Source organism: Trichoplusia ni, chromosome 9 (genome assembly GCF_003590095.1).
Source record: "Trichoplusia ni isolate ovarian cell line Hi5 chromosome 9, tn1, whole genome shotgun sequence".
NCBI lineage: Eukaryota > Metazoa > Arthropoda > Insecta > Lepidoptera > Noctuidae > Trichoplusia > Trichoplusia ni.
The window spans coordinates 9,450,077-9,476,538 of NC_039486.1; the positions used below are offsets into that span (position 1 = coordinate 9,450,077).

General features: G+C 33.6%; 1 protein-coding gene across 3 annotated transcripts in view; it reads left to right on the forward strand.

Annotated features, from left to right (window-relative positions):
• Positions 1 to 26,462, forward strand: part of LOC113497362 — an 87,450-nt gene that overhangs the window by 2,487 nt on the left and 58,501 nt on the right. For 2 of the 3 annotated variants that reach the window (XM_026876898.1, XM_026876900.1), the window contains exon 2: positions 19,574 to 19,726. In XM_026876898.1, the coding sequence (XP_026732699.1) occupies positions 19,663 to 19,726 (64 nt within the window). In that variant the 5' untranslated portion in view covers positions 19,574 to 19,662. Of the gene's footprint in view, positions 1 to 19,491; positions 19,727 to 26,462 lie in introns of those variants that run through there. The other variant, XM_026876897.1, reaches the window with a different exon arrangement.

Consider the following 26,462-nt stretch of genomic DNA (forward strand, 5'->3'; position numbering starts at 1 on the left):
CACACGAGATTTAGTCTCACGCTTTCTTTTTATCTTCACTTCATAAAGATATACATGGTAAATATATTTGTCACACGTAAAAATGGCGACATTTATAGCTTTAAAAATGTCCATAAAATTCCAATTTATAATTTTACTGGACTTCGCGGGGAGAATTTTATTATATGGTGCCCTTTTGTTATTAATTTTAATATTATTTATTTGGTTTAAATTTTATGTGTCCATAAAATAAAAGTTTTATTATAGTAACTCCTCTAAAAATGCCATTGCTCAATAAAATACATTTCTACTTTTTGTTTTGAACGTCAGTTTGTGGAACGCCACTTGAATAAATCTTTTATTTTAACATACAGAGCGGACATAAAAATATCCTATAGCATACAAAGATATCAATTCAATAACATAATAGCAATTAGCCGTTTGACGTTTTGCGTAGAGGTGTCGTAGAACGAGCATCTACGACGGTGCTACGAAAAGTATAGTTTTGTACACAGCAGTGCTACGCGCTTGATTCAATCTTGTGTATATGGCAAAAACACGTTAACTGAATAATATTGTTTGTATTAAAGTATGAAAAGCGTTTTTAATTGCTCAACTACTCTACCATTTACTACTTTAAAAATATTGAGTCGTCTACGACAAACAAAAACCAGAATATTCATTTTTTTTGTGCAGCGTTTTTATTATTTGTCACGAATATTTAGCTATTTTTGTTATTTTTTTCTGATTTTGTATATTGAAGGGGTTTCCGGTCTCTCCTTCTTTCTCACCTTTTAAACTTAAAAAGTACTAAATAAATAGGTAGATTTCATCTAACGCGAGAAAATTCATCACATTGTCACTATAAGACAAAGACATCGTCCTAACATCCCACTTGTATTTAGTCGACGCTTAATTGCAATTGTTTTATTATGCTCGTACAAAACAAGAGAAGGCAACATTTCCACCAGTTTTCTCGTCTTTCCATTACAGTTGAAGGCTGTGACTGAATTTGCCAGATTGGTTGCGGTGGAGCAATCTATTGCAATCCGAGCGAGTCGGACGTGTCGTAACTAGTCGAGTGATTAAGTACTGAAAGATCGTAGAGGTCTTAGCTGAGGTTGCAAAAATATGTAAAAAATATTGATTTGAAGTGTAAGTAAACGTGTAAAGATTTATTCGTTTAAAAATCAGTGAAATGCGAGTCAGAGGATTCGAACAAATAGAAAAAAATGGTCAATGATCAAACTTATAAGCTTAACTTACATTATAATTATTATTGATTGTTATAACGGCTACTTACAAACATAACATACATAAAGTCTAAAAATCACGTGAGAAACGCACGGACTGACAAAGGAGCCCTATTATTTTACCTTAATTACTAACCGATTTTTGAAATGGATGCAAACCCTAATAATGCGTACATATGCAATTATGCATGTAGTACACCACTATGACTAGGTTCCATACATGATATTTTGAAAACAATTTTAACAGTCACTTTTGTTCACAATTGAGTCTAGTATTTATTCACTACATACACGTAGATCTATTGTTATTGATTTTCATTTGTTTGACCTCGATTGTCACCAATGATAACACGGTTATATGTCAATGTAAGTAATATTTAATCTAGCTTGTTTATAAACTGTTACATGAAGGGGCTTGGATAGGTCTTGATCATTCAAGAACTATTTTTTATTTATTGATCAAGTATGTTAAATATGTTATAATTATTATAGACCAATACGCTGGGTTACAAAGTATACTTTAAGCAACAATTTTTTTGTCCTCATCGCGATCATACTCTGAGTAGATCTGTAAAAATTCAAGTCTAAATGCTGCTCTCGAATTGAATGCTCTAGTTTATTTAATATACAAAATACCAATTTTCATTTCCAATATTAAAAATAAACTCACTTCAGTCTTTAAACATAACTTATACATACATCATACGAAACATCTTCCACCGTAAACATTTACACAATACCGCTACGTACATTTCAGTATAAACAAGTATTCTTCAAAATACTCCATTCCTACCCGTTTAATAAAGTGCCCGAAGCTCAATAATACAAATTTCTCGAACTGTTTGTTTTAACAGACAGTTCGCTATTGGCGCTTTCTAAACACACGGTTGTTCCCTTGTTTTTGGCACTCAACAGCGACATTGTAAGTGTAGTGCAATTATTCTCAGTGGTGCTGACATGTTTCGTGAACAAAAAGCTTGCAAAAAGTGTGAACACCCACCGACATGTATTCCTAGCACTCAGGAGAACGTATAGTGGGATCTCACAAAAAACATCTGTTGAATGTAGTTGCAACTATGTAAGCGTTACTGTTTGTCATTTGTTTCGGTGGAACAAAAATGAAGTTATTAAAATATTGTTCTAAAAAAATGTTTTTGGAATTTTATATTTTTGTGTGTGGCCAGTATCAATTAGGGCTGCGATTTTTCTGTTTAATCTAGCTTGTTAATCGTAAGTCTGTATAAGAGACCACTGAGGGTAGCTAAAACTGTCACGTCTTAAAAAAAAAATGAGTACTTTATGATGAACTATGCCGATTCCTCTCCATGTCATTTTGGAACCGCGCAAATTAAGTCTTTAATTTCAACATTTCAAAAGTATGAATAAGTCCTTCTTAAATAAACATCTTTTTGATTTCGATGTTTTAGTGTTCACTGAACAAAATCGACAAAAATATAATATGAAAAAAAAAGTGATTGTAAGTAATATATTAAATACAAAACATTTCTTTAACACACTTCAATACTGACGTCAGGTATCGTCTTTTTACAGCCTCCAAAGTAAATAAAGTAATTTCATCATACATTACAATTCCCGCATCAGAAAACATTATTCAACATTGTTAGAAAAAACAGTATTATCGCGTATTACGTACTTGTTGAATACAAGAAATGATAACGTATGATAAGTGTATTCATACTCTTAGCTTAGTCCCTGGGAACTTGCGACACAGATTAAAAAGCTTCTTATGTTCTTTTATATGTTATCTGTGCTGCGTATTTGTTTGCTTAGAATCGGTACACAAGTTCTTTTGTTTTCGAATCGAATTTCAATGAGATTTTTTCTTAACTTTTGCATAAAAAATACGTAGATTTTCATTTGATTGTTTCGGGACTCTTTCAGTTATATATCGAGTTATACTTACTAATAGAGCAAGGAGGGCTAGTGAAATTCACATTAATTAAATCCATTTTAAATTTTAAGTACATCGTCGTTATAATCCCGACTACAGTAAGAGGTTATTTGAGAGAAAAAGGGTAGTTTCTTCCATTCCGTTCACAGTGTTAACGTAATTTTATCTCTTTTCTTTTAAGTTTGTCTCTTTTAGCTCTAAGTGAATTTTTCAAGGCCACCAAGACTTAAGTACAGCAACTTAATATAATCTTCTTATTTGATAATGTGTCGGTGGTAGCTCTAATTAGTTTGAGGGCCACTCGTGTTGATAGCCGCCGTGTGAGGTTATTAATTGATATTGAAGGTTAATCCAGTTAATTGTTGAACCACTGTACCATAGATAACATCATATATCGAAGCGACGGATTAATCAAGTTATTTTTTCAAGTTTAAAAAAAATATAAAGTTTAGTTTATAAACGTCACTCAGCTAAATGTCACCTTAAGTGTCAAGCTGTCTCGTCACTTTAAAGCCTTATGAAAATACACATCTATACTCTATACTATTTAATATACACGGTGATTTTTTAGTCGTCTTACAAAAGTAGCCCAGTTCATGTATCCCACGTAAAATACTCCTAGGCGCGATTATTATTTTTTTATCACCAACTAAGATAATAAGTACGAAGAAAAATTAAATAAGACAAATCTGAAATATACTCTTAAAAATGATAAAAGCGCCGCCGCCCGCGCCCCTCACCATTGTTACAAGGCTCGGACCGCGCTCGCAGCAGACCTGTGTTTCTAAAAAACTACGAATTGCATCATAATATTGAATAAAAATTGTATTTTAAATTTATTAAAATCTCATAAATACCAATTTTTTTATCAGGAACGTGTTCTAGTCATTGGATACATGAACTGGGCTGCTTTTTTAAGACGACTAAAAATCACGGTGTATTATTAGGTAGTTTCTTTTTTCATACACCATGACATGATTTTTTCGATTAAAGTATTCGGGTGATATCATTCTATAAAAACTGTAGGGTCAACGACCCCCAGTAAAACCTGCCTCTATTTATGACCTCTTTTGTGTTATATCTTCGAACAAGTATAACCCTTATTGAAAACAGTCATAACTGCTCATAAATCTTACCCGTCATTATCATATTTTATATTCCATTGTGTAGAGGGCAATTGATTTATAAGGATACTACTTGAGGTGTGTGGTTTTACTTGCATTCACTTTGCTTATTCACGAAAAACCTAGAGAGCGCAACGTGCATGGTTCGATCTCCGCGTAGAACAAGTACTTCTATGATCCACGAATGCTTCTGGGTGTTTAGAATCTAGTGTCTATTGCCCATGCAATTTGAATGTTTATAGAAATCCACGCTCCACGTGATTTTTTTGTGGAGCTCAAGTGGGGATGGAGAATATTTCTTACTATTTGAAATAAAAAAAGTATCGATTACCAAAAACCAAACTTCTTTCGCATGGGAAATTAAAAAAAAACCCAGTCATGTTCCTTCTTTTGTCCTTTGTGTAACGCGGTAACCCTTTCGGACAATCCCGTTGCGTCGGCAGACATCTTTCTTAACGGAGCCCCACTAAGTTTGCTGACATCTCTTTGAGGCGTGCGTGTAACATGTCGTCCTGCACGGGCCCGGGCCTGGGTGGACGCCAGAGCAGTAGGTACAATTTTTAAGCAAAATCATTTATTGCTCTTGACGGCATTTGTGTATGTCTGCTCAGTTTTGGAGAAACCTCTAAATCACGTTTATTGCTATTTTGTTAGTGGAATAGACGAGAGCAAAACGAACAGCAGTGCTTAATTTCAACCGGGAAAACCCATTTTTCTACAGTACAAGTGCAAAGATTTAGCTTTTTCTCAACACAAAAAATAAATAAATTAAAGAATAAAACATATTGCAAAAAATGTACTTGCATTTAATGTTACCCAAAAACAATATCTAAACGTATAATGATTACTTCAAAACAATGGATATAAATGTTTATACATTTCATTCGTATCGTAGTTAGGATTTAATTTAATTGAGCGAAGATACAGTTTCCAACAAGCGACTCATTAGGGTGCGCTTTCCAATTACTTTTAGTTGCTGGTTACACAAAGCTTATCCAGTTCTAGGATTATAATATTCACTGGAAATTGTGTAATGCGGGTATAATCTGACCAAACTGAGCTTGAACATTGCGATTTGAAACTATCTCGTTATTTTAAGGCGTTTGATTTTTTTCTGTTCCGAAGTGACGCATTTTGATAGCTTTCGGTTGTAAATAAAAAAAGTTTATTTATTTATTTATTTAATAGTTCATGTACACATTTTAAAGTTGTGATGTTTATGTATTTCATAACTATTTAAAATGTTTTAGAACATTTATTTTGGTTCTCTGTGATAGTGTTATTAATAAAGAATGAATAAACAAATCCCATATTTACAAAGCTAAAAAAAAATGCCTTTAAATCGGTTTTAGGTATTAACTAACACGGTACAAATATGCAAGGCATACAACTTATATTTATAGCTAAGAATATTTAAATTGTCGAATTTCGGTGACCTAATAGTATATTTTATCGAGAATAGGTTATGAGACTGTAGTCTGGCTTCTTAAATATTAAAACAGTCTAGTCTTTTTTGTTTAAAAAAAAACATCTATTTATCACTGCTTAGTTTTTTGTTCGATCTCCGATTGCTTAAAAAAGCTACTGTTGCGTTTAGCCAGGTATTGCAAGTTTAAGTCATGTCTGAGGTTCATTGCTTTTTTTTCCTAATAACACCTAATTCAGGCACCGGTCTCTCACAAAGTTAAGAGTTATAACTATTTTTAAACCATCCTTTTTCAGTTACAAAAAATACGATTCTGTCGATTCACTTGTCTTACATCAATTTTAATATCGATATCCTAATATTAGCAATCCGAATCACTCTACCATATACATGTAGGATATAGTTGATATATCCAAATCAGACTCCCCATACATCACGAGCTAAACAACACATCTACGCACACATACAAACCATTCTGACCTATTTGACATCTCAAAGTCTTTCGGCATCTTTGCATTATTCAATAAGAACAAATACAGCCAGTCCTTTCAGAGGGAATTGTGGTGGAAATAGCAACAAAGGTACATATATATTTTATATTAAACGTGTTTGGAACACGCACGGTGTTCCTGGATAGATTTTCTCGTGAATCGTATCGCGTGAGTTGTTAATAGGAGTTTTTGTAAGTTCTCAATACGTGAGGTTGGTGAACAGTGTTGGGTTAATTTGTTCGATTTTAAATTATATGTTATTTTGAAAGTTTTTTGATATTTTGTTTTAAATTTTCGTTAATATTCAATGGCTTATTCAGTTATGTGTCACAGTTACTTTCCATTTATTTAGATGCTTAAAAAAGTTTTAAAGTGGTAACTTATAAGGTAAAGATGAAGATTGTCGTCGTTTTCTAATTAGGTACCTAAACAAACGGAACTATTAAACTATTGTTACTATTGTTAGACTTTTGTGGATTTTTACTCCCACTCTAAAACTTCAAAATTTTAAAACCACACAAATAGTTACATTTTATATATTTACCGATAATTAGTCTACCAGATAACAAAACTTCGTCCTGCATTTCATTTTTTTATCCATAAGCATTAAAATATTTTTCGTCACAAAACAAGTAGCATATATAATCAAAAGAACAAAGCTCGTGAATTAGTTTAAGATCTCACGTAGTGCGTGATAATAAACTTGTAAATATATCAATATGTTTGTAATACCATGAATAATACATTCTTGATACACGAGTTTCATATATCATCGGCGTTGCTTCAGGCACTGGCTTAGATAAGCTAATAAAAATTCACATGAGAGAACTAGACTTTGTTCTAGGAGTAGATCTAATATATATTGGTGGAACCTGTATCAAGGGAATTCGGAATTGTAGGCTTTAGATATATTGTGTCTGATGTTGGTAAACATGTCAAATAATAGATAAAGATGTTAAGAATATTTACATTGTGTAATACAATGGCATTTTTTAATTTTTTATTTGAGCTTTGTAAATACAGGATTTGTTTATTCATTTGTTATTAATAAAACTATTACAGAAAATCCAAAACAATGTTTTAAAATATTTATAATAGTAATGAAATAGTATTACACTAGCTATTGCCCGCGACTTCGTCCACATGATTAGAAGATCTTCACCCGTTTTCGCAGCCCACGCGACGGAGGCTCTCAGAGATGAATAATTTTCCCCGTTTATTCCACATTTTCCATTTTAGCTTCGCACCTATTAGTCACAGCCTGATGTTATATAGCCTATTGCCTTTATTGATAAATGGTCTATTCAACACAAAAGATTTTTTCAATTCGAACCAGTAGTTCCTAAGATTAGCGCGTTCAAACAAACAAACTTTTCAGCTTTATACGCACATCGGGTAGCGTGGTGACATCAACCTCAAGGCTATCCATGAGGTAATCGATCGCAAGTTTCTATGTTTTCCATAAAAGTAGGAATGTTGATGTCAAAACTCATGAACATACAAACATATGTTATTGAAGATCGATCGCCACCAATCACATGTCACGTTCACCAAAAAAAAAACAACAAACGCTCGTATAAAAGACTATAAAAGGCAGCTGTAAATAAAGGTTCACTGTTTCCCATTTAAACGATAACAGCAATAAGTCCTGTTTAATGTGGCCAATCAGCTACTGGCATAGTTCCAAACCCGCCGAGGACTTCCTAACAGAAAATCTGTTAAACAATTTGTCTGCGCTTTTGGTTCTTCCGTAGTGACCGCTATTAGGCTTATATTGCTTTGTGAGATTTTGGCTGAAACCTCTTTAGTAAGCTGCGTTTTTTTTTTTGTTCAGGAATATTAAGATAGAGTATCGGCTAATTTATACGTATTTATACAACTTCGGGCATCAAAATCGATGTATTTTTCAAAACAAAATACGCTAAGAAAGTTACATAACAAACATTACTCAAATCCTGAAATAATAGTGTTAAAATACGACAGCGTATACATATCTACTACAGAATAAACATAAAGACATTGCACGAATAAAATGCTACAAAAGCAGTAATAAAACTGTACAATCCGGCATAAAACAAGAGTTACAGCTCTATCTATTCATTCATAGTTCTGTGCAAGCAACAAGTAAGGTAACGACCTACATTGGCACACGCCCTTTCGATATAAAACGACACCCCGAGTTGGAGTCGAAGGCACTTTGTAACCTGTGCTAACAGACCACGTCTGTGCAAACATCTTGGTTAATTAAGGGGCGGAATTTGTTATGAAACATTACTTATTAGCCTATTTAGAGTTGCACTTTTAAAAGGTATATATTAATGAGACTGTGACGTAGTACTTACATATTTTTTTGCTTGTAATAATCATATTGGCTGTGTAGTTTTGTCTCTTTACAATATCTACGCAGTGAATGGACGTGTGACGTCACTTCTTAGTGCACATTTTCTAAATTCATTATGTTAGAACTTAAAATCTGTGTACCTCTTAGATAAATGCCAAAATATTTAGATATTTTTAATCAAAATCAAAATCAAAAATTCATTTATTCAAATTAGGCTACTAAGTAGCACTTTTTGAAGGTCAGCACCATTTACATTGGACAGCACCCAGTTTCGCCCACCCTCTACCGCTTCTAAAGTGCTTTTGCTGTGAGAGAAGAAACGGCGCTAATTATTTACTAGGACTAGAAAGCTATTATAATATACTGTCTGCTGTATCATCACGTGCATATTTGCCTAAAACAATCAGGACTATTGTAAAACAAATATTTTCCATTAAAAACAACTCCAACAGGTAACAAAACTAAATATTGACAAAACAATGCTCACGCACAAACTGAGTCTAAGCAAACGTTTGTAAGTGAAAAACAAAACGCAAACGGTGCTAACGATATATGTTTAGAATTTTTTATTCAAATAATCCGATTATGTAGAGGAAAATCTATACTAATCTATACTAATATATAAAGCTGAAGAGTTTGTTTGTTTGTTTGAACGCGCTTATCTCAGGAACTACTGGTCCAAATTGAAAAATTATTTTTGTGTTGAATAGACCATTCATCGAGGAAGGCTTTACGCTATAAACCATTACGCTGCGACTAATAGGAGCGAAGATACAATGGAAAATGTGAAAAAACAGGGCAGGTATAAATTATAACTTATATCTTCTACCCACGGGGACGAAGTCGCGGGCAACAGCTAGTCACTAATAAAATCGTTTTACCAAATACACCTTTTCCGCGAACGATGTCACTGGCATATAAAAGTAAGACTATCCAACAAAATAGACAAAAAAAAATTGTTTGAATTTTAAAGAATAATGTTTTTTAATTACTGAACGCTAACAACAGTATGTGAAAATTTGCAGTCTGAACAATCAATCGAGATTTGTGAATACAATTTTTCCAATATAATTTAAACTATGCTAAATATCACTGAATTTCCAAAGGTGTATGTAGCTAATGTGCATAGATGAAACGGTAAACTCTTAACAAGGTAGCAGGAAGTTAATTAGCAAAGTTGTTTGTATCAGGCTTGGCAGGTGAGGCTCCTAGTACCGCACCGAGCTGGAAACAAACTTCGAAAACATGCTATCATAATGTATTAATTGTGCGTAAATTAACTTTTGCTTCAGTTTTCGAAAATGAGGAAAATTTTGTTTGAAAACTGACATCGCACCGCAACCTGTCAATCTCATTGTATATTATGATGTATTGGATTTAAATATTTGATGTTCCCATCAAGCTTCTTACAGGAAACTACCAAAGATCGCGTCTCTCTCTTAAATTGATTTTAAAGGCAACCAAAGTTCGTAATAGAAAATGTAGCAAAACCGAAATCTAATCTATTCCATAATTTCCAATGACAGTTAACCTGTGTACAACAATGACAGTATAGTATAATTTTGTCAAAGGCTGATGATCCTTTTAATATTCCATTGTTGGACCGCAGCAATAATTCACAGCTAACCCCTTTGCTGGCATACATTGGCAGACAAGTTTAGGGCTGTGTATCAAATTCCCGGTATACGGAAACTTTTACATCAAATTATTAATTAATTTAATTTAGTTCTCGTATCTAGGTGGGTTTCTTAGTTATTAAGTTACCGGGAAAATACCATGTATTCCTTCGGAGTGTTGTTTGTTACTTGGTATTTTATTAGAAATTATCTAGTGTGTAGGTATCGAATCCAGCTTGCTAAAACAAGTGACAAATATTGACAAAGTGTGATAACATTTTGTTAAAAGAGCAGAGCAAACTATTTCATATCTGGTTTCTAATTATTCAGAAGTTTTGAAAAGATGCTTAGTAAAATCATCAGTATTCTCCAAATTATTTTTTTGAACAGATTGAAATAAAATTAAAGAAAAGACTGATTATAAACCTAAAGATTTCTACAAAACGGCAAATAAAATCTTATAATTTTGAAAACTAGAACAGCGGTGATATAGTAATATTTCAAAAACCTAGTAGTATTAAAACTGTCGGCATTGAAGCGACTTGAAAAAAAAGTCTGGAAATCATCCATCCGTGGAATTGATGTCAAACGAGAGATCGATGGCTTCGCTGAAAGCAGAAAAAGAACATTCTTTTTTATTCTGTTTGGCTAGCTACGCTTGGACACTATTTTGAGAGTGCCAATGTGTGAAACAATAACTGGCCATAATATAATATAATGAAGCTTTCATTAGACCTAAGATTCGAGGTCTTTAAGTTGCTTTTTTTATAACACAAAAACTTGTATTTTATTTTTGGTCAATTTGTTACTGACTGGCTATTTAATGAACAAGTATGATGACAGATCTTAATGCCCAACAGGTTACAATGAAATATCCTCGATTAGTATAATTTTGTCAGTAGGTACATGAAATCTTGATCCGAATAAAGACAGGAATTGTTTAATTAACGAAAACGTCAAAAGACAATTTTCTTTTTTTATACCCAATTGACCTACTTACATGGATCTTTTTTTTTTATTCAGTCAGTATTTCTATTTCCAAAATTGATTGATCTACATTTTCCTTTAGTAGATAGGTATTTGTAAATGGCACATTCCTTTTAAGATAACAATGCGACAAATGCACCGAACAAGGTCGAGTCTGACAGTAATATATTGCTTTTAAATATGATAATGAACATAACGTAAGGAGCCCACGTCTTGATTCACACACATCCTAATAAGATGCGCACAATACAATTTGAAATATATCGTACGTGTGCCGAATAATCTGTTATGGTTAAGACAAACAGGATGAGCTATCGATTTAAAACGGAATTAAAATCCTTGATTAGGAATTGTTGGAAAGTAAAATGCTCATAAAAGGAGAAAGATTACATTCGAATTAAATTCATATTTTTGAATAAGCATGAAGCTAACTTTCTCTCTTAAGTCGTGTTCCGTCATCTTTTGAGGTAAAAGAAGAAAGCGAACGAAAATGAATTGTGAATCTTAACCACTCAACAGTCGATCCAGCCTTTTAGGAGGTATGAAGTTACTTACGAATGTACATAAGAAGAATTATATTTATACATTCTAGTATACTATAGAGTTACAGGATTTGCTCGATTACTATCATCATAAAGTATTAGTGTATTCGTTATACAAGTGAGCGCTTAGTTAATTGAAAATAGTTAACCATTCAAATTCACTCACGAAATTGTCACCCATTTGTTTGCGAGCTCAATTTCACTGTATTGTGAACCTATCTGGTTTAATGTTTAGATTACGAGTGTTCTAATTTGAAACTTATAATTAGATAAATATGGTACTTTATTGAGTGTTTCTTTCTTATATTAGCATGCTGATCAATACACGTTCGGTATACACATGGCATGGTATATTATGAAGCTTTTGTAATATGAAATAAGATAAAATTAGACGATTTTTTATCCAAACCAAGGCATTTTATAAAAAAACAAACCTTAAATTGATTATCATAAAACACATTCTCACGTGTCACGACTTTGGGCTGTGATTAGGGTCGAAATTTTAAGAGTCTTTGTCCGGGCCATCGCTACTGGTATTAAATATGTATTGAGAGGAACAATTATAGCCGCGGGCTTAAAGTATGTTACAAGGAAAAGAATGAATTAAATGTACGAGTTCGAGAATGTTTTATTTGAGCTCGTTCTTGAGAAACATATGAAACGAAAGCTTTGATGTGTGTTTGCTCATATGCTGAGTAGAAAATTAGACATTACTTATATTGTGCAAATATTTAAGCCTTGTTTAAAGTCGTTGGTTTGAGATACAAATAAAATGAAATGTACCTATTATTGTCATTTAAACCTTACGGTTTTTTAATATACGAGGTGCAGGGTCGACGCTAATGGAGGTCTAGCAATGCCTAAATTGAATAAATAACTTTGATTTTGATTTTGTGGGAAAAGGCCGCGATAAGACTTAGATTTCCAAATTTTAGAATCTGAAATCGCTAACCCACAATGAGCCAGCGTGGTGTCCAGCCGAAAATAGCTTATGAGACAAAATAGGCTGATCTTATTATGGTTAGTTTAAAACAATCTGGCAAACCTATTCCACACGATCTCGCCAACAATTTACAAAACCCAATCATGTGTTGTTTCCATGCTCTTAACAGTAAGTAAAATCAAATGAAGTAACCATGAACAGCGATAGCTCATCATAGTTCATTTCACATCGTAAATGAACATCAAATAGTGTTGTAACCGAACTTTCTCGTTACGAACTTTGGAAAATGGAAAATGTTCGTCATTTTCCAGGGATGTTGATATACCGGGAAATATGCTGTTAATTACGTCGAAATGATGGCTCGATCAAATTAAAACTTACTTTGCCTGCATTATTAGTCGCGAGTACTAAGTTTTGTGACGGAACTATTGAAAAGTTTTATAAGTGATGGTTATAATGGAACTGGAAATTTGTGTCTTATGTGGGATAAATTTAAACTTCAATTTCCTCTATCGCGATTAGCTTAAAAGAGTGATATTTTTCAGGGTTTCATACCCAAATGATAAATACGGAATCTTATTATTGAAGATCCACTGTTTGACCGGTTTTAAGTCTCGTGTATAATTATGTCTCTGAGTTTTCTTCTTTCACCAAAGCTTCTTCATGTCCTTTTCAGTCCTCATATATTTTATTTTATATGGGTGTAGTAGATCCCCAAGAGCGGCTATCAACATTACAATTGTAACAGCATCTACACGTGCCAATGTTTGATATTTTCTGAGAATCTACATGTGATAAATGTTTTGAAACATTTGTTTTGCTTCCAAGAAATTTACTCAACTTTTTGAATCGTTTAAGGAAAAGTCAAAACAAAAGATATCAATTTTGAGATACTCCGTTTTAAATATATGTCAATAGAATCATATTTGCTTTTATAACATTCAATTTTGAATTTATTATTGTAATTTGACTTTTGTACGTACTTTCTCATAATTTGAGCTATTTTACATCACTTATTAAATTAACATCAAATTTTGTCATGTAAGTTCTTATTCTTAATCCTTTTATTAGCCTTCTTAAAGCTAGATATAATAGTTGGCTTCTTACAGAATCTCAAGTTACCATAACAGCCTTCTTGATTTCAGCAAGATCGCAGAATTCTCGCGATATAAAAGCTTCAGCTTTCCTAGAACTAATATAAAACTAGAAAATATTTTATAAACCCCTCTGCTTTACTTTATTCCTTGTTTAAAGCCTTAGTTTGATCATGAGCGGGGTTCGTATCATTGAGATAAAAAAGGACTTCTGACTGGATTTTGTCACGATAGTTTTTAAGGGACAGTACTGCCCTCACCTAAAGTTTGGCACAAATTCAGTTATAAAAACAGCTTTTCTACGGTCAATAGTTAATGCTATATAATGCGAAGACGTAAAGAGATAGTACATGGTTCTGTATTATTACCTGAGGGTCGACATCATAATTGTTGACATTTTTTGGGCGAAAAAGTAACTCGGTGTGTAGCTGCCTCTCACTTCAATAATCATTAATCAATTAGATTAAGTGTGCTGGTAATACGATATGTCTATTAAGGATATGACTGCATGGGTCGTCGAGTAGTATCGATCGCCTTGCCCGATGTGTCGTGGGTTCGATTCCCACATAGGACAGGCATTTATTGTGTGATCCATTAATGCTTGTGCAAGGTCTGGGTCTTTCTGGGTGTCTTTGTGCATGTGATTTGAAGATTTTTACAACCCCACGCAATGCAAGGATCACAATACTGAAAGCGTATTTTATTGTTTTATGTTGCGGCTATGACTAAAATATCGTGGATCGACAACAGTTCTTACGTTAAAAAAATTTTTGGTCACGACGATTTACCATCGATTACGATTCGTTTTTTTCCCACTTTTTTATATGTAACTCTCAGTGTCTCCAGTTTGCACTTGACCGATTTTCCCATCTAGTTTGCATACGAAAACCCAAGGAGAAAAGTATACTTTTCACGCAACGATGACAAATTATGAAACATTCATCACCTTTTGTCGTCGACTGTACATTCCGCTTCACGACAGACACCCGCCTTAAAATACAACATTGCAATATTTTTTGCAGAGTTTAAAAGGCGTTTTCAAAACACCCGTTCTTCGTACTCTTAAGTGTAAAGTTGAAACTGTATTTTTTGTACTTTTTTAAATGCTAGCAGCTGTTCGCTTACCTAGCTGTCTGTAAGTCTAGAGCCTAGAGTTTTAGTATTACGATAAAACTTTAACGATGCGGTTAAAATCCAGTAAAAGTTACGACAATATCTGAATAAAATCTGTGTTATGTCACAAATTAAAATTGACCTCCTTTATTTCAGAAACAAAAAAAATATAGAGTAAAAACTACTATTATTTATCCACAAACTATTATTTACATTATCTTCAACCTAATCCTGTAACTGGTAAGCAGCTTAATTTAATTATTGACTACACAATACCATTACAGAGTTTCGCCCGGAGCCTATCTGGCATTATAAGTAATGGCAGATTGATGTTTTGATCTCTTCTATCCTCTGCTTAAGATCCAAGACTATAAAGAAAAGGCCTTTAGAGATAATCCACGTTTCATCGATTGAGTAAATATAATACAGTAACGAGATTAGTTCGATCCATTTTTGTTGGAGGGCCAGCCATCAATCTCTTATCTCCTGGATAAGTCGTGGCCCCACTGTCAGCGGGGAACAAATGAAGAACTAGGTACTTGTTGGTCGCCTATGAGCAAATATTAAAGCGTCCTCCGGAATAGAATATTGTGTTTTCCACATCAAATTAAATAGTTATATAGTGTCGCGATGGGCGGTCTAATCAGTAACAGCGGTCTTTCACAGACCTTTGGATGGACTTCGTTCTAAAACTCATGCTAGCTCTCTCATTTTAAAGTCTTAAACATGAATAGATTCATGTTTAAGGCACACAGTTCCAATTTTAAATTGAAAATTGTTTTTAACTTTATGAGAGACATGAGACGATCAAAATTGTGTTGATTTAAGTAGGCGTGTTGCGTGGGTGCAAAATATTGTGACATTCAGACTTTTTTGCATATTTTATGATCGGATTAGATTATGCCTACGCAAGTAATATTTTAAATTAGAACCCTCGGAATACTTACATTATGGTAATTTGAAACTCTTGCTCCGTGAATAACAATGGAAATTTAATTTTCTTAATAAAATATAATTTATATTTTTTTATCAATGTAAAGTAGCTAACAATTACCCAGAAGAATAGAAGAGACTTGTGCAGTCGTTCCAATAATTGTACGATATTTTGCTGAATCTATTAACATTGATCACAACAAGGCTTGCAAAAAACTAAACAGCAAAAGAAAATTGACTCAAATGAGATTATCTCACATCATGGTGGAGTTGTATAGTGGACTAATTAATACCTTTTCTCGATGTGTTGCGGATTCGATCCCCACGAAGGACAAAAAATTGTATGAAACACGAATACTTGCCCTGAGTCTGGGTGTCTTATGCTCATGTCTTATGCTCTCTCAAACCCTGCGACACAAGAATTAAATTCTTAAGTTTTGATGAATCGACTAATAGTCGAAAAAGAAAATACGTTTTTCTATCACAAAGCAAACAAAGATCTCACTCGTTTCTCGCCGCCAGTGTGACCACAAGCATAGTGCAAGGAGTACCTCACCATGCTATCTAGCTAATAAACCGGGGTTAGCTGGTAAGATTGGATCGCACGTAACGACTGGGTTCGCACGCTTATACCGAAAGCTTAGCCTGTTTGATCTTCGTCTGATTGTGCCGTTCTAGATGTAACTTAGTACAGTTTCGAATATCACGTGAGTAAACTGTTGGATAGGATTTAGATCTATCATTCAATAGGCATTGTGTACTTGCAAACAGATATTTCTATGTTTTATCTGCAGAGCCGTTGAGTTCTATCAAGTTTGGGAGTTGGTCATTTTCTTGTTGGTTCTTTATTTTGTTGTCTTCGTAACTATGGCTTGACATGTCATAGACAAATGTTAGTACAGGTTGTCATTGAACGGCGTTTCATCATAAGCAGTTCTTACTTATCTAATAGACATTAGTTTAATCTGTTGTCTGTCGCTGTTGTCCGCGACTTCGTCCGCGTGTTTAGAAGATAATATAAGTTAGGAATTTTTGAACGGAAGCTCTCGAAGATGAATAATTTTCCCTGTTTTTTCCACATTTTCCATTGTATCTTCGCTCCTTTTAGTCGCAGACTGATGGTTTAGCCTAAAACCTTCCTCGATGATTGATCTATTCAACACAAAAATATTTTTTTCAATTTGAACCAGTAGTTCCTGAGATTTGCGCGTTCAAACAAACAAAAAAAACAATCAAACAAACAAACTCTTCAGCTTTATATATTAGTATAGAAGTATAGATATAGATATAGATAACCATATTATTTAAAATTTACATTAAACAGAACAACTATTAAGATAATTATCTTCGTAATTTCTCCGTTCTTCCCCACAACTGCTATAACAAATCAATATGTTTAAAACAACCAAACTATATTTTATGCGTCAAGATTTATTAAGATCCCAAGGGAAGGGAGATTTATTATTAATATCCGGCTGGAAATTTACTCTATGTGATAATCCTGTACATATTTTACCTCTATACTCTATAGTAAATTTCATCCTTCACAAAGTTCAGCCGTTACAGAATGATTGAGTAACAAACATGTTTCTTAAAGCTATAAATAAAGGGACTGCGCTGTTTAGAAGACAAATTTTGGTATTACAAGTCGTGGGCTATTGAATTAAATTCCATGATTTAAAAAAAGTACCTCAGTCGTTAATGTTTAAAAGAGTTTTATAAATAGGTCACCATTTTTTTTTGTATTCTTTATTTCTTGTAGTATTATGATGTTCTAATCTGTAAATAAAAGTGATTGTCACGAACTATTAGGTTAGTATTTTTTAACAAAATAACTGTTTGTTTTAACGATAATTTTTGTCCCAGTTCAAGTCAAAAATATCTTAACAATTGCGGCACGAACGGAAAACAACACTTTGAAATACAACACAATTATAACAAAACCTATACTACCTTATTAGATTAGCAAAATCAAGTTTCCTAGCGTTCTGTTGTACACCAAACATGGTACACAGTGCATGGTAGATAGTTGCTTCCTTGCACCTGAGAGCCTACCACAACCACCCGAAGTGCGACTGTTGCAGGTGTGTGAAAGAGATAAAGCTCTACGCGACGGATAGCGCCGTCTCGCTTCCTCAGCCGCAATAGGTATACTTTAAGTGGTGGTAGTAAGAGTTGCTCAGAGATATACGCTACATTCGTCACTGTTATCTCCGCGTCTTGTGTTGGTACTCCTAACTTGATTAGCTGTTGAAACTATATTCTATGTATATGTATACTATTTCTCACTACTACTTCTCAGAATATAAAGAAAACAAGGTATTTTCAATCCTCGTTATAATTTGACTAGTGGCTAATTACAGGATGTACTGCTGATTCGATTCCCGAACGGCACATATACATAAAAATTATTATAACTTGGTGTTTATGAATTGCACATTTTTTTTATTATATTAGGTGTGATCACAGCTTTAGTCGCTTGGACGATTTAATTTAACACGAAAGATGATAATTTACAATAGTATGAAAATTACTTTGCGAATACTACCTATGTGTTGCCGCAAAATCTCTGCAATATCGTCAATATTTTTCTCACATGTTGAAACCTCTTATTTTGTACAAAGGGTCTCGGTTGGTAGCACATACTAACCCTTATCTATTTCTGCCGGTATTTTTGTGCGCCCAAGTCCCGCGGGACTCTCAGCAGCAACGTTTTTTTATCTCAAGACAAAAATGAAATAGATTTCTTGAGATAAACGTAAATACAAATCAATTGGAGTTTATTTGGAATGGAGTAAATATCTAGATTCATTACAGTATTTTGAACTACAATAATTTACTAAGTAAGTCTTGAAGACTGCATGACTAGATTGCACAACATATTTTCATGTTGAGGAAAACAGAAATAGTTGTAATTTTTTGGGGAGGCCGTATAGTTGGGAGAGCGATTGCACTGTCAAAAAAATTCTTTTTTCAGCATCAAAATGACATACAGTATGTATCATACTGTATACTCAGTTACTGTAAACAAATATCTATCTACGTTTTTCATAATATTTTCTATTAGTTCCATACGCATTCCCTCTAGAGTAAATAACATACCATAGAGTATACAAAGTTCATAATTCAGTTCTTTGTCCCCATATCTGTCATGTTTGTGAATTTAAATTGGATATTACAGTTTTGTGTACTTACATACGATATTCGTCAACTATTTGCTTAACATAAATACATATGTTTGACCTATACCTATTACTACTCTAGAGACCTCCCTTTTCTACTAGTTTGCTTAATGCCTAGAATCGCTTAAAAAACGCTAAGTACCTTTTTACTTTTAAGTAACGTATTAAGACACAATTTCTGTCAATTTTCATTGATACACGTACTTTATATTACGTGATCCTTAATAAGAACTCCTACAGTAAGCCTACTGTTACTCGCTCCTATAATTAGTGTTTACAAGACATTTGCCGTTGCAAAAACGAGAAGTGACAACGCATGTTAGAGCGCCATCTTGCTTGCACGACGTCAGCAGTAATGCAAACAGTCAAGCAGTAGCAAGACAGCGCATTATACTCCGAAAACGGCTTCTCACTTCTATAAATGATAGTAGTCCTGTACTCACTCATGTGCAAGCAAGACAACGTGCTATACTGCAAAGACATCATCTCACTTCGACAAACAATAACATCCTCTCACACCTCAGCGTAAAGGCAAAAAAAGTTTTGATTAAATTGCGTCCTCTCACGTACCTCTTTAGAATTCTGTGCCTAGGCCTAAACTTATACTTGTTTTAATATAATCCGTATTTCTTTTCAGGTCTCGTGACGAAGACGCCATGTGTTACTTCAGTATAATAGTGATAATTTTCGATTACGTGTTGTGAAGTGTAAGTGAGAGCCAACGACATGCATCGGCACAGCAACGTTCAGCTGCTACTCCTGTTCATCCATTTATCTGGAATTATTTTAGGTGAGTTATTGAATATTGTATTCTGTGAGATAGTGTATAAGGTTTGGTTTTGTTTGCCGAAAGTTTAAAATTTATCTTTTTGGTGCCTGGGGGTTATTCTCAAAAAGTAATTATTGTACTTAAACGGATTAAAAAGAATTTGTTAAAGGTTTTAAAATCAACAGATTCATCAATTATTTAACCTTAGACAGGCACTTTTTAATTACGACTAAGTCATGCTAAGCGAAAATAATTTACCTTAAAAATACTCTTTAATGATACTTTTTTTTGCTTATAGTTTATCCTAAATGTTCATTTACAAAAAAAATCTGTTAAAGAAACCTAGAATCAATTTAAATTAAAAATCCATTATCCATATTTCACTGCAAAATATAGTAATTATACATTGGAAGTCAAAGCGTTATCTCAGAAAATTCTTCGTAAATTAATTACTTGTAACATAAACCTTTAATTAATTAACCTGCTAATTGAAATAGGGTTTTCATTTACGCCTTTGATAGATAAACCTGACCTTCAGACTAATTTAGACTCCAGCGAAATGTTCACGAAAAATGACGTCATAAAAATAATCTATAATAATCTATATCTATACTTCTATACTTCTATACTAATATATAAAGCTGAAGAGTTTGTTTGTTTGTTTGTTTGTTTGTTTGAACGCGCTAATCTCAAGAACTACTGGTCCAAATTGAAAAAATCTTTTTGTGTTGAATAGGCCATTCATCGAGGAAGGCTTTAGGCTATAAACCATCACGCTGTGACTAATAGAAGCGAAGATACAAAGGAAAATGTAAAAAAAAACAAAAATTGGGCAGGTAGGCAGATAAAAATCATAACTTATATCTTCTACCCACGGGGACGAAGTCGCGGGCAACAGCTAGTTATGTTATATTCAGTTACTTAGAGGTACTTTAGTTCGTTTTTATCAGAGGTACGTGATCATAAGCATTAAATACGGAGAAAAAAAATGTTATTGAAAATGCACAATTGGATTTTGTTCGAAATATACATATTATCAAAATAAACGGCTTTATAATTTACCTTAACAATTGGTATAATCAACGTAACCATAAAACAGCAATCTTTGTAGAAAGGCTTGCTACTGCCACATTTTGTACAAGCATCTAACAACAAAAATAATAGTTTTATCTTGTCTTCAGACCATACTCAGTAGAGACGTTCATTATTGCGCACAAACATATACTTGAAACTATTCGCATCAGACAGTCCATATGGCTCATAAAGAATAAGAAAGATTATACTTACAGAACACATCTTGATCCTTGATCCGACTAACATTCTTCGCGAATACCGTCCTAACAAACAAAAGAACATCAGCAATGTATTACATTCACGTTCACCGATAGACAAACTCGACGCTCACGTACATTCGGTCATGCAAACTTCTGTGAAGAGGTCCTAATAAAATTTATTCGTGCGTCTCTACCATTAGCAAGTTTACCGACTTTCAGTTTCAGATAAGTACCTAATCTTTGTAATTTAGGAACGCTATAGAAAGTTTTGGTAATTTAGAGGCCGTTGAACGACTAGGTTTGTGACTTAATTAGTGACGGCGACTAAAGTAATTTTAAATTTAAGTAGTCACTCATCGCTTGTCTCATAGACACGTTTTTTTTTTTGCCAAGTATTTGATGGCGCGGAAAACCAAGTGGATAAAGTCACGTTTCGAGGGCTTGATCCTTGATCGATGAAGGGCAAGCGTTTGTGTGATCCACGAATGCTTGCCCTGAGTCTGGGTGTCTTTGTGCATGACTTGAAGGTCTGTGAAACCCCTCATGTCCCATAATAACACATATTATTTTATTACGATTAAGTATGTTTTATTCGTATTTTAGAAATAAATAAAGTTTATTCACAATGACAACTTATTCCTTACTGCTAAGGCGGTTCTTATTCTCAAATCAACATAATTTTCTAAATCTCTCAGTTATCTCTCCTCTCCACATATTCTCCAAATACTTAATGTTACAAGAATAGGGAAACCAATTAATTACTTAGAAAGGAAGTTTTATCGAACCCCTTTATTGATTTAAAGCATTTTTCTGGTAATAGCAAAAGTTTGGGAAATCTATAGACCTGTTACAACTACTTCTAATGTTCGGCAGAGTTGCCATAATCCATTATTATATTAAATGCAGAAGTTTGTCTGTTTGTTTTTACTTCGTGTTTAACGGAGCACGGAAAATGACAGACTGTTTTTCGGGTTCCGTACTCTAAGAGAAAAACAGAAACAGAAACTTAAGTGAGGCTCTGCTGTCTGTCCGTACCTACAAATCAAAGTCAATACTTTAAAAAAAATGTGTTAAGTTTAGTTCCCAGATCTCTAGCGTCGTTATCATTATGTATAAATGGTAAACGTATATGGAGACAGCAACATAACTAAAAACCAGTTCTTGAATAGTCAGACACGGTGATATCCAGACAGATGGAAATCAACGGGAGAAGAGTAAAATCACCAGTGGAACAATCAATTTTCAACAAAAAAGAAAAGCACGTGTACTGGTTAAAAATGTTTGATTTAAGCATTTGCCCAAAACCATTTTCCAAAAATCATTATACTTTCTTACTTACACAATTTTAAACTTTAAGTAAACACCTACCATTACTACCTACTAATGCACACTACAGATCCATGTTCCACATCCCCTGAGTCCTCTCACAGGAGGTCAAACAACAATCATTAGTACTATGCACGCCACCCCAACCCCCGTGGGGAAACATGGGTGTTTTAGACAGAAATATTTCAACCGATTCCGTCAGAACTGCGGAAGAGGAATTTGTGACTAATGGTTATAATAATATGATACACTTTGGATGGAAACTCCTGTCCAATCCTTGAAATGTAAGTAATGAGGTAGATAAAGAAATATTGCAAAAATCTAAGCCTTCATGTAACATCGAAATACACCGTGATTTTTTAGTCGTCTTACAAAAGCAGCCCAGTTCATGTATCCAATGACTAGAACACGGTTGTGATAAAAAAAATAGGTATTTATGAGATTTGAATAAAAATGGAATTTTTATTCAATATTATGATGCAATTCGTAGTTTTAGAAACACAGTTCTGCGAGCGCGGTCCTAGCGTTTTAACAATTTTTTTGCGTTTTCTCATGTTTCATTTTTCTTCGTACCTCTACTCTCTGTTCTATTATCTTAGTTGAAGATAAAAAAAAATCGCGCCTAGGGGTATTTTATGTCGGATATATGAACTGGGCTACCTTTGTAAGATGAGCAAAAAATCACCGTGTATATTTCTTAGCACAGCATTACAACAAATATTGGTCAGAATTTTGAGAAATTTTCCTATGCTAACAAAACTCAATTTTAACTAGTTATTTTTTTAAGTAAACCCGTTACATTTTAACGTATACATTATAATAATTAATTGTTTTTAATACGTTAATTTTTCGTTTTAACGTTAGCTTACTCTTTCGTCCAAGATTCCGATCTTAAAACTCAAGAAAAAACAATTGAACGTCTATCAACTGCTTTACAGCTGATTCTATAATTTATACAGTCCAAGCGATATATTTTCCATTCACTACAGTACTTTCGAAACTTACTCCCTGAGTTCCTGACTAAAAAATACAGTGTATTTTTCAGTCACTCAATGTATTTTTAGAGCATAATGACCTGTGAATGTGAAAAGGAACTTTACGATACGAATGCCTAAGTTTCGAATTAAATTATTTTAGGCCTCCAAAAAGTATTGTATTAAAAAGTATGGATATTACAATTAAATTTTTACATCAAGTAACTAGCCAGTATCAGATTGTCATATCGTTTTTATTTCTCTATCAGATTTTAATTTTAAAATACACGTGCTGGATGTTTAACTTAAAACCAGACGTTTAATAACAGTATTTAATGTGGGACTCGCAATTATTGAACTCTTAAATTTTCTTTTTTTAATTTAAATGTTTTTCAGTAGTCTTTTCAACAATGTTACCATCCTTAACCACCACTACCAATACCGACTGTTTTCAGAGCACTCAAAACAGTCCTCTTCAGTACAAGCATCCTAGAGCTAATTAATTACGTAGCGCTAGTTTGCGAACATTATCGAACTTTAACTTCTTGTTACGTTAGAAGTTCCTCGGTGGCGGGTGATAAAATTACGCTCAATTTATTTCCGTACTGGCCATTTGCAACAGCCGCGCAGTCAGGAGTACCAACCACTGTGTAAATCTTTGTCAGTTGAGATAAAAACCTCTTTTAAGAGCTTTTATAGGAAGTCAGTAGGTAAAATAATATGTAGAATAGAATACTCTTTATTGTACACGATAAGGATAAAACAAATAGTATTCAACTACGTATTCAACTTATTTATTACAATAAATTAAACTAAAATAATATTTACATTTTTAAAACTATATCAATATAAAAAGAAAAATAAGTATACATTATTTACAAAGCGTCAAAAAGACATCCCTGCCAAAGTCGGCAAACGTGCCCAGAAGGCTGGCTGCATTGCCACGTTGTATGGCAATGCTAATTCTTTGGGTAAAATATAGATCAGCAAAATAGATAAGACAATAGTATGCAGACAAATATGACGAGTACAAAAAGCGGTCTTATCGCTAAACAGCAATCTCTTCAAGCAATCTCTTGGATGGGAGCTTAATTGTAGATTTTTTTTTGCAATCAGTTACCGTGAATGATTTTATAGGTGACTAGCTGTTGCCCGCGACTTCGCCCCCGTGGGTAGAATATATAAGTTATGATTTATACCTGCCCTGTTCTTTTTTCACATTTTCCATTGTAACTTCGCTCCTATTAATCGCAGCGTGATGGTTTATAGCCTAAAGCCTTCCTCGATGAATGGTCTATTCAACACAAGAATTTTTCAATTTGGATCAGTAGTTCCTGAGATTAGCGCGTTCAAACAAACAAACAAAGAGACTCTTCAGCTTTATATATTAGTATAGATGATAATGAAAGAAATTGCTTAAGTGTTTGTAAAATACATTAGTTTTTTTTTTAAATTGGCGTCACTTAGCCAAAATTTTAATACGTTTGAGCAATTCGATCAATATTATTGTTTGTTGAAATTACCCTTCGCCTTTAATTCATAAAATAATTCAGAAATGAGCTCTATTTTTCGTAAGTCACGTTATGAGGTTGCGTTCGTTATTTATATAATAAGTAACATTTAATGTTCCTTCCGGAAGAGTTTAAACCTCAGAGATCTGTTTCATTGTTAAATTTAATATCAATTATTGTTAATTTTAAATGTTTCATTTTGATCATCGAAAATCTTTTATAAGAAATAAAACGTGAGCGAATATTATTTGTCTTTTCCCTTTCTCTCATTTCAAATGTGGTTAAACTTCCTATTTAATTTAAATAGTCACATATGTGTGGATGATTGGTACTCATTTATACAGATTGCCTGACTAGTTTCTGACCGTACCAGAGTCCTTAATCATGAGCCGACGAGGCAACGGGAATCCGCGGGCCTTTCATAGGTTGCTCTATTTTAGGTAAAGGCACAGGATTGTGCTGAGATATTAAAGAGCAACTCAGCAACATAAAGAAATCTGAAATAAGTTTTCGACTGCAAGTCAAGGAGTAACGCAAGCCTGCAGCCGCAGCATATAATGATTAAATACTTCAGTTGGTTTCAAAACCAACCATTGCAGAATTTAACAAGATCAACTCCTAACAGTATTGCAATCTTCCAAACTATAGTTAAGGAATAACAAGAAGCTCTCAAATCGCTTCTCTACATTTTGAAATCACCTTATTATCTCCTGTGTTATAAAAACTACCTTTTACGGTTAAAGTGGGCCGACGCCCAGCGTTCCGTAGCAAAGACCGTTTTACTGTTAGACGCCTCTGATTAAAATTTCCACGTTCCGCTCGGTAGTAATTGTCTGTAGGCAAGATTTTATCCTCCACAATCCTTTAGTCAAGTTGCCGTGCAAAAAGATAGTGTATTTTTATATGAATTTCGTAATTAAGGGATGTTCTTTAATTGTAATTTTGTTTCGCAGATTGTTAGCTGTTTAATAAATATGGTGACGCAAGACGTTGTTAATATTAAAACGAACTTAATCTCTGTTTTTTTTTAACTGAGTTGTATGGCACTCTTGATTTTTTGTTTAAATACGATAAAAACTAAACATTTTCACATACTTAAAATTCAAATTCGGAATCATAAAACTGTAGCAGACACCAACTCCTGGACATTTTGTAATCTCGTAAATTTAAAAACTTTCGCGAGAAGGCTTAACTAAACCTATACAACATCAAGGCTACCTGTTGCGAACAAGGAGGAAGTTTAGCAAAACCTTTTTGCTCCTTGACGCTTCAGATTAAAATTTTGCACATCATACTCTAAAGTTTAATACAAAACTTACACCACGAGCCCTATAAGTGCCATTTTTGCGGAAATGCCTTTTACCACAGAGGATTGAGCACTGTTCATCTCGATTGCTCTCGGAGATATCTTAGTTGAAAATCCAAAATTTTTCTTATAGTTAATGATTCCGGTTGTAACAAATTTATTTCTTATGTCGCGTAGGGCAAACATTCAAGACACATTCACAAAGACACCCAGACTCAGGTGAAGCATCCATGGATCATCGAAATGCTTGTCCTACGCAGAAATCAAACCTACGTCATGTCGCATATAGTGGGTTTTGGCGTGGTGACCTTTACTACTCGGCTACCCATGCAGTCGTAATATTACTTTGACTTATAATATTCTTGT